This window comes from Mirounga angustirostris, unplaced genomic scaffold (genome assembly GCF_029215605.1).
Source record: "Mirounga angustirostris isolate CCGP_5_RB_7025 unplaced genomic scaffold, mMirAng1.0.hap1 SCAF_10, whole genome shotgun sequence".
NCBI classification, from domain to species: domain Eukaryota; kingdom Metazoa; phylum Chordata; class Mammalia; order Carnivora; family Phocidae; genus Mirounga; species Mirounga angustirostris.
In genome coordinates this window covers 21,866,853-21,879,033 of record NW_026991718.1, presented here as the reverse complement: position 1 = coordinate 21,879,033, position 12,181 = coordinate 21,866,853, and the positions used below count along the sequence as shown (strand labels likewise).

The following is a 12,181-nucleotide window of genomic DNA, read 5'->3' as shown; positions in this document are numbered from 1 at the left end:
CCTACAATGTCTATAAAAACAATATGGTTCATGCTGAACATCTACTTTCCTTCTGGGAGAATGGAATTTGAGGGCATGCCAGGCAGAAGGTGCCTATGTGATCAGTCCCCAATAAAAATCCTGGGCACTGAGTCTCTAATGAGCCTCCCTGGTTAGTAACATTTCATAAACTGTCACAACTCATTGCTAGGGGAATTAAGCACATTCTGTGTGATTCCAATGAAAAAGGACTCTTGGAAGCTTACGCCTGGTTTCCTCAGACTTTGCTCCACGTGCCTTTTCCCTTTGCTGACTGTACTTGGTATTCTTTTACTCTAGTAAATCATAGCTATGAGTACAACCACAGGCTGAGTCCTGTGAGGCCTCCTGTGAATTACCTAGCCTGAGGGTCTTGGGACCTCCTGACACAATCTAGCAATCCCACTTTTGGGAACTTACTGTATCCACACAAAATTATGTATACACAAGATTATTCATTATAGCACTGTTATAATAAAAGACTAGAAACAACCCAAGTGTCCACCTATAGGGAACTGGTTAAGTGGAGTACATCCGTACAGTAGGAAGCTCTTGTTATACTGATACACAGTGATTTCCACAATAAGTTAAAAAAAATAAATCCTGATGTAGAATACAGCACATTACATTCTATCTTCTGTGTAATAAAAATAGTCAAATAAGAATATATTATTCAGGGGCGCCTGGGTGGCTCAGTCATTAAGCATCTGCCTTCCGCTCAGGTCATGATCCCAGGGTCCTGATCCCAGGGTGCTGGGATCGAGCCCCGCGTCAGGCTCCCTGTTCCGCAGGAAGCCTGCTTCTTCCTCTCCCACTCCCCCTGCTTGTGTTCCCTCTCTCACTGTGTCTCTCTCTGTCAAATAAATAAATAAATAAATCTTTAAAACTTTAAAATGTCTTTGTACGGCATAAAAGGATAGGAACAAAGATTGATAATTAATCAAAGAGGTATATGTGGAGTTATAGGGAACTGTGTGGATGGAGAAAAGAAGAGAGGATTCAAAACATAAAAATTCAAAAATAAAAGAGAGCCCAGACTTCTAGAAAAGGGAGTATTAGGCAGTTGGGAACTCTGCTAAGACAATCCTTAAAAATTCACTCTTCTGAATGTGGTCTATGACAAGGGGATCCACTTTTACTTCTAGAGAGGTGAAGATTATGGCTAAAGTACTTACTTTGCCTGGACCAGGAGCTTTCTTTTTCTTCAATTCATCTCTGTTTTTCTCATATTCATTCTCTGATGCTAATTTGAGAAAAAGAAAAACAAGACGCAATAGCTATTTCAGAATAAGTAAAATAGAAAAAAACAAATTCCTCCTAAGAGAGCATTATAAAAATTGAAGAAAACATGTAACAATCAAATTCTCAAAAATTCCTTCTACTATAAAGACTATCTTAAGAGAACTTTCTCTCTGCTAATAACCCTAGTTTTCAAATCCTAAGGCTGTTCTACAAGCTTGAATATAATCACACCATTTAAAAAGGGAAAGGAGGGGAACCTGGGTGGCTCAGATGGTTGAGCACCTGCCTTCGGCTCAGGTCATGATCTCAGGGTCCTGGGATCAAGCCCCACACTGGGCTCCCTGCCGAGCAGGGGGCCTGCTTCTCCCTCTCCCTCTGCCTGCTGTTCCCCCTGCTTGTGCTCTCTCTCTGTCAAATAAAAATAAAATCTTTAAAATAAAATAAAATAAAGAAATTAAAAGGGAAAGGAAAATGAGGCTGATTTTACTATTCTACAGTTCAACCATTACAGTTAAAACAGTAGAAAACCAGTCCTTTTTTTTTTTTTAAGATTGTTTATTTGAGAGAGAGAGAACATGAGTGAGGGGAGGGACAGAGAGAGAGAATCTCCAACAGACTCTGTGCTGAGCACGGAGCCCGATGCAGCGTTCAATCCCACAACCCAGGAGATCATGACCTGAGCTGAAACCAAGAGTCAGACACTCAACCAACTAAGCCACCCAGGTGTCCCAAAACCAGTCCTTTCAATTTATTTTATTTATTTTAATAGTTTTGGAATCACTCCCATGATAGGCAGACTCATCTCTGGGAGATGAAAAGTTGGGGAGGGCTTTGCATGGCCAGGGCTTTGCATGGCCAGGGCTTTCCATGCCAGGGAAGCGCGAAGGCAGTAGGAATTCTATAGGTCAGGGAGACAGAACCCCAGGAGGTAGGAAAGGAATAAAGAAAGGCAAATGGGATGGCGCCAAACATAACCTCTCATATATTCCAGTTCTGTCCAGGGCCCTGGCAGGAGCGTCTGCCCAGTGTCTGAAAGGCCATTCTCTGTGCTGCTTCAGCTCAGCTCCCAACCCCTCCTGCCTGACACCAGCTGGTTGTTCGTGTGCAGGGCAGCAATGGAGTCGGCTACATTACTTGCCTGAGGGTTCCTCACATGATGCAGCTGTTTCACTGATCTCTTGATAATCTTTATTCTGTTCCACTTGGCTGAGTTTAGACATGTTTTCTATAAAATGCAGAACCAGAGCATATTGTTATTATTTAATTCATGGTGGGGAACGAAGAAAACAAAAACAAAAGCAAGAAAAGCTAAGTAAATACATAATCATCCAGCTTTACTATCATTAGCTTCAATAAACTTAATTAGATTTTCAAAAAAATGTGCCTCCATATGTTTAACAGAGAAATCAATTTTCCACTTTAAAAACTGGCCAACTCTGAAGTAAAACTTTTCAGCACTACTTACCAAAAGCCTTAAAAAATGTACATATTCCTTGGCCTAGAAATTCTATTTCCAGGAACATATTCAAAGAAAATAATCAGATGAGTACCAAGGTTTATTATATATACAATATGTTTAGAATAGCAAAAATTAATAAATTACGTACAGGTCTAACAACAGGGAGGTGATTAAATAAATTATGGCACAAGCATGTGATGGACCACTATGCTCCTTACTGACTCCACATTTTAAAAGAAAATTTTAAGACATAGAAAAAAACAGGTTATAAAATAGCATGTACAATATGATCCTAACATTGAAAAAAAAAAAAAAAAGAGGCCTAGAGTCATCCCTAATCAGCTGCAGATTTACTCATTAATGTATCTTTACCAAATTTTAAAATCTGCTATTTTTACACACACATATATTTCCTTTAGTCCCTTAACAAAAAAGTACTTACTGCTCACCCTCCTACTAACCTGTTTATGCCACCTTCACAATGTATGGATCAAAGATGGGACTCATAAAAAAAGTACGTGTAAGTATCTTGTTGGAAAAGGCTAAGCATTTTGCCAGTAACTAAACAAAGGAAAATGCAAAAACAAAAGATCTCTCACAGATGAAAAAAACAGAAACTTTTCTTTTCTCAAACAACTGAGGATGAATCAAGAGAAGGCCTCCATACCAGGCCTGGCACTTTATGCAGACAAATCGGATTTGTTTTGGAAGTAGACATGCATGCATTCCCATGCATATTTAATGTCAGTTTTTGTTTTGTTTTTCCTCATGCTCCCTATTTTCTGTGAAGTCTTAACACCCTGCAGGAAAATAACTCCTGCAGCTGACAAGGGACAAGAGGATACTGAAAAGATGAACAATGATCTCTGGGGGTGAGATTGCAGGAGATTTCTCTTTTCTTCTTTGGACTTTTACATATGATCCAAAGTTTCTAAAATGAATACACCTTCCTCTTACAATCAGAAGAAAACATATTTAACTTTTTTTTTTTAAAGATTTTATTTATTTATTCATGAGAGACAGAGAGAGAGAGAGAGAGAGAGAGGCCGAGGGAGAAGCAGGCTCCCAAGGAGCAGGGACCCTGATGCGGGACTCGATCCCAGGACCCTGGGATCATGACCTGAGCCGAAGGCAGACGCTTAACCATCTGAGCCACCCAGGCGCCCAGAAGAAAACATATTTAAAAACCAATCAATTCCCTCTTTTGTCATTTGTCATCAAACCTTGGCTGAGCTGGGTGAGTACTGTGTGCCAGGTTGTCCACTAGGTACCATGGACAAAAAGATGAATAAGGCACTGTGCTTCCTAAGAAGTGTGTACCGAGGACACAATTATGCTTAGCCTCTGTTTTAGAGATGGGAAAATAATGACTAAGGGGAGGTTTACCTGATCAGGCCCCATCACGCACCCTCTTCTACTGCCCTCCAGTCACACAATGGAGGCAGCTCAGGGCTGTTCCACAGCAGCTGTGGTTTCAGATTCCACAGCTTTCAATGTTCTGTAATTCTAGAATACACTGGAAATGCCTGCTCTGATTTTGCAATGAGGATAAATAATGACTGACGGTCAAAGAAAGACCAAGAAAGTATGTTTCCAGAGTCAGCGGTATCACATATCATAAAGTGCCACAAAGTCAAAATGCACAAGCAAGAACTGGCTTTGCTTTTCAAACCTGTGCACAATCAATGCAAATGCCCCACTGAACAGCACGGGAAGGAGAAGAAAGATATTACCATGGGTTTTTGTCTCTTTAGAACACATGAGGTCAGTGGCAGGCCTCGCTTCCTGCACTGCATCTTCCGGCTCTGTCTCCTGCTGCAGCCTACTGCTTCCAGCCTCCATTTTTCCCCTTTCATCCCCCTCGTTTTCCCTCTCATCTTCCTCTTCCTCTTCCTCCTCCTCCTCTTCTACTTCAGGCTCATCCTTCATTCTCATTAGAGCTGGAGGGAGTTCTGGACGCTTAGGGGGTAACTTCTATGAATGAAACAAAACCATGAACAAATAGTTCCACATAATGATAGGGACAAATCTCTTCAAGGAAATTAAGCTAAATGTGTAAAATGTCTAACCTCTCCAGGCTGATGGACCCTGCAGAAGTCTGCTGGAAGTAGGACTCGCACATGAAATTTTACTCATCTATGGACCTTTAACATGTATCTTTATTAGTTTCTAGGGTCAAAAGAATATTAAGTACGAGTCACTTGAAACAGCTTGTGGGGAACTAAAACATTTATTGCAGGTACCAGCTGCAGGAATTCTGTCCTGTTACCCCTCGTGGTGTTAAAGGGTCTTAATTCATCACAAAATCTTCCAGGGGTAAATCAGATACACATTTCTGAGAAACAGATCATTTGTGCAGCTTTTTCATTTTAGATTTAACACAATTTCAAAGAAAGGAGACATGTAAATCAGTAAAACAGATCCTGAAGACATTTTCTTTTTTTTTTTCTTTTAAGATTTATTTATTTATTTTAGAGAGAGAGACAGAAAGAGAGAGAGCAGGGGGGAGGGGCAGAGGGAGAGGGAGAGAATCTCAGGCAGGTTCTGCACTGAGCGTGGAGCCAGACCCGCAGCTCAATCTCACAACCTTGAGATCACGACCTGAGCTGAAACCAAGAGTTGGACGCTCAACCGACTGCACCACCCAGGCGCCCCCTGAAGACATTTCTTAAAGAATAAAGCCAAATATTTTAATCAAGACCTTTTAATAAAATTATTAGAAAAAGTTGATTGAAGCTTAAGGGATAGAGAGAAAGTACCAAAGTATATGTTGGGCATATAATTTTTTTTTTTTAAAGATTTTATTTCTTTATTTGAGAGAGAGAAAGAGAGAGAGCACATGAGAGGGAGGAGGGTCAGAGGGAGAAGCAGACTCCCTGCTGAGCAGGGAGCCCGATGCGGGACTCGATCCCGGGACTCCAGGATCATGACCTGAGCCGAAGGCAGTCGCTTAACCAACTGAGCCACCCAGGTGCCCTGGGCATATCATTTTTAAAATATAGGATTGGGGTGCCTGGGTGGCTCAGTTGGTTAAGCGACTGCCTTCGGCTCAGGTCATGATCCTGGAGTCCCGGGATCGAGTCCCGCATCGGGCTCCCTGCTCAGCAGGGAGTCTGCTTCTCCCTCTGACCCTCCTCCCTCTCATGTGCTCTCTCTCTTTCTCTCTCTCAAATAAAGAAATAAAATCTTTAATAAATAAATAAATAAATAAATAAATAAATAAATAAATAAATAAATAAAATATAGGATTGAATTCAGTAAACCTCTAAAGAGAGCTTTTTAGTAAAGAGTTTTCCCTCTAACTAAAACACAAGTACCTGCTCTCCCCACCCTCACAGAAAAGCCTGCATCTCAGGTGAACCTGAGTTTGCCCTAATTCAAGGTGCTGGGGGCTGAATTCTGTCCCCACAAAATTCATAGGTTGAAGTCCCAACCCCCAGTACCTCAGAATGTAACCACATTTAGAGGTAAAATTTTTAGAGGTAAGTTAAAAGAAAGCAGTTAGAGTGGGGCCCTAATCCAAGATGACTGATTTTCTTATAAGAGGAGGGGGAGACACCACAGGTGCAAGTGCACAGAGGGATGACCACAGGAAGATGCAGGAAGAGGGCGGCCACCTCCAAGCCAAGGAAAGGGACCTCAGCAGAAACCAACCCTGCTGGCATGCTGATCTTGGACTTCCAGCCTCTGGAATTGTGAGAAAATAAATTTCTGTCATTTAAGCCACCCAGTCTGTGGTGTTTGGTTAGGGCAGCCCTCACACACTACTATACAAGGTTCAGCTCTTTAGGTATGAAGACCTTTTAAAAGCTGAATCTGTGAAGAGGGTTGTACGCAAAGCAAAAACATTCACCAGTGAAGTGTTAGAGGACAGCAGAGAGATCACAAAACTCAAGAAACCGAGGACCTGGATTTGATTGCCAGTCTAGTCACTTATTGATGATGTGATCTCATATTTAACCTCTCTGAACCCGCTTCCTCACCTGTGAGAGGTAATAATTCCCACATGTCATGAAGTGTTGGAGGGAGTAAATGAAGTGTGGAAGGCCGTATGGCAGGGCCAGGTGCAGGGACTATATGACTAGCAAATGTTAGCTGAGTCCAAATGTTACAATATCCACCCACCAGGAAAAGAGACACTTCTTAAATGCGACATTCATCACAAATTAATAAATTGATGTTCAATGTACAAATCAGTTACATGCAAATTGACTCGAGAGCTAAAAGTTTAACACCATGACCCCCAACTTACCCCTACTGTTCCCGTTTTTAATTTGAATTTGCTTCCTCCTTTCATGGCACCAAAGAGAGGCAACGTAAGCTTTTTAGCTTTGTTTTCCACATCTGTAGGCTGACTTTCAGTCCTAAGAAGAAAGAAGAATTGTACATATCTATTCCAGTGAAGCCAAGATTTTTTCTAAAAACACCCTGGACAATGACAAAGAAACTTTTGGCAAAACAAAAATTTTCACAAAATGAGTACCGAAGCATATATTAATAGGGAAGGCCAAGAGAATCTGAATGGACAATGACACTGCTGACTCTGAGAGACACAGGGCTATTAAGGGCAAGATGAGGCTCCAACTTTAGTAAGTTGCAGCATGCTACCTGACTTCACCTTCATAAACTGATACTGATAGTACAAAGATCACTATCTTTGGGGGCAAGACCCCATTCCCACTGAGTGGTAGGAGATAGATCCATGGGGTAAAGCCCTATTTTCCACCAATCTCTCAAGAGGACTCACAGTGTCTTACTTATCTGGAGTCCACACTGACATCATACCACACACAAAGGCTCTGATCACAAAAGTTTAAAAAAAAAAAAAAAAGTGTGTGTGTAGGGGCTATACTGCATGGTGAATAATGACAAAGACATAATGAGAGACCTTACAACTGATGAGCTTGTCACCAATCTCACTGGCTGAACAGAGTTATAACAGCTAAGCCCACTCGGGTAAAGCTGAGGAAGAGCAAAGAGAAGAGATAGTAGAAATTAGGAAAGAGCCAGGTGAAAAAAGAAATGAGCAAAACCAAAAAGGATGGCAGTTGAGTTAACCAGACACTCAGAGAGTAGGCAGCATGAGGAGACAGAGGGAAGGACAGTCCTGCATTCTGGAATACGGGGAGAGCGCTGGCACGCCTGATGCACAGTGACCCAGACAAGAAACTGACCTCGCTGCTCCAGCTAAAGCCCTATTTGCCACTGTGCCTTCTTCTTCTTACCCTCTCAGCAGTGCTCTTGGGCCTAGCCTCACCCCCTTGCTCTCTACCACAGACAGACCCATTGCCTTGCTAAGGCCACCAGCAGAATCCTGCCTGCTTGGCCTTAAATATTATCCTTCACAGCCCCTCCCCAAAGGCCTCAAAGACAAAGTGAAGAGCAACACAGATATTTTTCAGCTCCATTAAATAGCTTGGCTGGTCTGCAGGACAAGCAAAGACACCCCAAGGAGACAAAAAGGCAGAAGATGGATCACAATCAAGAGCTGCTTGGCTTAGTGGGAAAAGATGTTAGGTAGAAAGTTTGAAAGTTCAACCCTCAAGTGAGAAGAGAGGGAGAAGGTACACACATCTAAAGGCCAGGATCTAAAGTAGGAAAGGGAGGTGAAACTAAGCAGACACACAGCAAGAAGGGAGGCTCTGGAGGAAGCTGACATACCCTCTCTTGCAGGGATGACTTATCAAGAGAAAGGATTTTGGAGTTAGAATTAAAACTCACTGTTTGTTTACCCTGAACTATGCCTCAGGAGTTTTTATCCTTTCTCCATAAATATGACATTGCGAATAGCTGCTAGATGTAGCAGAAATAGGACAATGATGACAACAGTAATACATATACGCCAGCACTTTGTCAAGTGCTATTCATGTCATCTTTTCCTTTTTAAAGATTTTATTTTATTTCATTAGAGAGAGAGCACATGAGCAGGGGGAGGGGCAGAGGGAGAGAAAGTGCAGAGCTCAACATGGGGCTTGATCCCACAACCCCAAGATCATGACCCAAGCCAAAACCAAAAGTCGGATGCCCAACTGACTAAGCCACCCAGGCACCCCTATTCATGTCATCTTTCAACATCACCTGTACTTCTAATTTACAGAGGAAAGCAAAGGTCAAAGAAATTACATAACTTGCCTCAAAATGCCCAAAAAGTAATTCATAGAGCTGAGAATGAAAGCCAGGGAGTCTAACTTGAGTGCTAACCCCCCTCCTTACTATCAGTAAATGAAATACCACTTGGGTCATAGCTTTTGTGAACTGACCTATGAATCACTGTATGAAATATCCAAACTACACATAAATCTTTTAACAAACCTGCTAGTAACTTGGGGATTAATTTTCTGTACAGATGATCAAGGGCTCCAGAAACATTTTGTCTTTACATCTCTATTAAAAAAAAAAGATGCCTCCCAATATCTAGATATTCATCTATGCAATGCCCCCAGCATTAAATTACAGGTTTTGTACACAGTGCTAAGTGGCTACATAAATGCTTACTGACAATCTAAAGTAACACTGTCTGATGTTTATAGCAGCAATGTCCACAATAGCCAAACTATGGAAAGAGCCAAGATGTCCATCGACAGATGAATGGATAAAGAAGGTGCGGTATATATATACAATGGAATATTATGCAGCCATCAAAAGGAATGAAATCTTGCCATTGGCAATGACGTGGATGGAATTGGAGGGTATTATGCTGAGCAAAATAAGTCAATCAGAGAAAGACATGTATCATATGATCTCACTGATATCAGAATTCTTAATCTTAGGAAACAAACTGAGGGTTGCTGGAGTGGTGGGTGGTGGGAGGGATAGGGTGGCTGGGTGATAGACATTGGGGAGGGTATGTGCTATGGTGACTGCTGTGAATTGTGTAAGACTGATGAATCACAGACCTGTACCTCTGAAACAAATAATACATTATATGTTAAAAAAAAGAAGATAGTAGGAAGGGAAAAATGAAGGGGGGGAAATTGGAGGGGGAGACAAACCATGAGAGACTATGGACTCTGCGAAACAAACAGGGTTCTAGAGGGGAGGGGGGTAAGGGGATGGGTTAGCCTGGTGATGGGTATTAAAGAGGGCACGTATTGAATGGAGCACTGGGTGTTATACACAAACAATGAATCATGGAACACTAAACTAACACTAAACACTAAACACAAAAACTAATGATGTGATGTATGGTGATTAACATAATAAAATAAAAAAATTAAAAAAATAAAGTAGCACTGTCCATGGGGCACCTGGTGGCTCAGTTGTTTAAGCAGCCAACTCTTGATCTCAGCTCAGGTCTTGATCTCAAGGTGGTGAGTTCAAGCCCCGCATTGGGCTCCAGGCTGAACCTACTTAAAGGAGCACTATCCAAACAGAACTTTCTGCAATAATGGAAATGTTCTACATCTGCGTTGTCCAATATAGTAACCACTAGCCACATATGGCTATTGAGGACATGAAATGGGACTACTTGACTGAAGAACTGAGTTTTTAATTTCATTTAATTTTAATATCACAGGAGACTACTGGGTGCTGTATAGGCCAGCACAGATCAAAAGAAAATAAGAAACTCTCCAGAGTTAATTACCTTCATAAGTGAGTGATGCCACCTAGGCAATACCACTTTTTGAAATGCCTACCTGAATTGTGCTCACTGGGAGTTGCTCATTTCCACAATAACCTACTCAACATTTTCAAAATTTGTTGAGACCACATAGAACAAAATGTGAAAATAATGTCAAATTGAAAGATTGGATCTTATGCTCTCTCTCTCTCTCTCTCTCACACACACACACACACACACACACACCACATACATTCACACACTCACAAATACTAGCCAAATCTGGGAAAAATTAGTCCCAAAATCTTGTTCACAAATTACTAAAAAAAAAAGGATTAGGTTAATTTCTTCCAATAATTTTCACAAAATCAAAGTTAACCAATAAAATCAACTTTAAGGGGTTATGCCTTCCCCCATTTTAAAGGAAGAAATTCCACTTTAAAAGTATTTAAATATAGGGGCGCCTGGGTGGCTCAGTCAGTTGGGCATCCAGTTCTTGATTTCAGCTCAGGTCATGATCTCAGGGTTGTGGGATCGAGCCCTGCATTGATCGGGCTCTGTGCTCAGCTCAGAGTCTGCTTGTCCCTCTCCCTTTGCTCCTTCCCCTGCTGTGTTCTCTCTCTCTCTCTCAAATAAATAAATAAATAAAATCTTTTAAAAAAAGTATTTAAATATATTAAAATTGTCAACTGGTTCTTAGGAATTACAAATCAGGTGCTAAAATAATCTGCACTCACATATTTTCATCTGTGGTTTTAAAATCATAGATTAAAAAATGGTATTACATTATTATATTTGTATTCCTCTTATAAGCAAGATTGAGCATTTTTTTTAAATAGTTAAGAGCCATTTGTATTTCTTTTTCAGTGGCTTGTCAGTTGATATCCTTTTCCCATTTTTTTCTTCGGTAGATGGTTGTCTACTTATTCAAAGGTCTTTATATATTAGGGAAATTAGCCTTTTGGCATGTTTCTCTTTAAAGAAGTTTACTCTGCATTAAAAGATTAAGTAAAAAATTCAATAAATAAAATTTTTTAAAAAGGCGGGGGGGTGGGCACCTGGGTGGCTCAGTCGGTTGAGCGTCTGCCTTTGGCTCAGATCATGATCCGAGAGTCCTGGGATCAAGTCCCACATCGGGCTCCTTGCTCAGCGAGGAGCCTGCTTCTCCCTCTGCCTATGCCTCTCTCTCTCTCTCTGTCTCTCATGAATAAATAAATAAAATCTTAAAAAAAAAAGATTAAGTAAAAAATTCAGAGCCTTGGGGCGCCTGGGTGGCTCAATCTGTTAAGCGTCTGCTTTCAACTCAGGTCATGATCCCAGGGTTCTGGGATCGAGCCCTGCATCAGTCTCCCTGCTCAGCAGAAAGCCTGTTTCTTCCTCTCCCTCTGCTGCTCCCCCTGCTTGTGCTCTCTCATTCTGTCAGATAAATAAATAAAATCTTAAAAAAAAAAAAATTCAGAGCCTTCCAATGAAACAGGAATCAATATAGTTTTCTCTAAAAATCCTACAGCAGTCTATATTTCACAAATGAAATGGTTTTGACTGTATGAAATCACTGCCTCTTACATTCTATTTCTATTCTGTAATGATTATCTAAGAAAACAACTATATAATTAAAAATATTATCTATGCAAACATGTTTATTTAAAATTTCAAGTATAACTAAGACTTACTTTTTCAGCTCTGGAATCTCTGCTGGCTTTACAATTTTTATCAACCCTTTAAGTCTCTGTTGTTCTTTCCTCAGTTCAAAAGTTCTCAGGTGGAGTTTCTTCCGGGACACACCATCCAATGCACTCCCTGATTTCATTTCTGACATAAATGCATCTAAAGAGTCCTGAGATGGTGACTCTGACAGAGCTGTCCAAGAAAGGGATAATATATATTCAGAAAATTGGCCT

At 40.9% G+C, this 12,181-nt stretch overlaps 1 protein-coding gene across 6 annotated transcripts in view; it reads right to left on the bottom strand.

The window, feature by feature from the left end:
• SLC4A1AP (solute carrier family 4 member 1 adaptor protein) overlaps nucleotides 1–12,181 on the bottom strand; it is a 119,725-nt gene that overhangs the window by 88,516 nt on the left and 19,028 nt on the right. For all 6 annotated transcript variants that reach the window (XM_064572012.1, XM_064572011.1, XM_064572008.1 and 3 more), the window contains exons 8-12: nucleotides 11,954–12,140; nucleotides 6,972–7,083; nucleotides 4,453–4,693; nucleotides 2,399–2,485; nucleotides 1,194–1,261 (exon numbers count right to left, since the gene is read on the bottom strand). In XM_064572012.1, coding sequence (XP_064428082.1) covers nucleotides 1,194–1,261; nucleotides 2,399–2,485; nucleotides 4,453–4,693; nucleotides 6,972–7,083; nucleotides 11,954–12,140 — 695 coding nt within the window. The remainder of the gene's footprint in view (nucleotides 1–1,193; nucleotides 1,262–2,398; nucleotides 2,486–4,452; nucleotides 4,694–6,971; nucleotides 7,084–11,953; nucleotides 12,141–12,181) is intronic.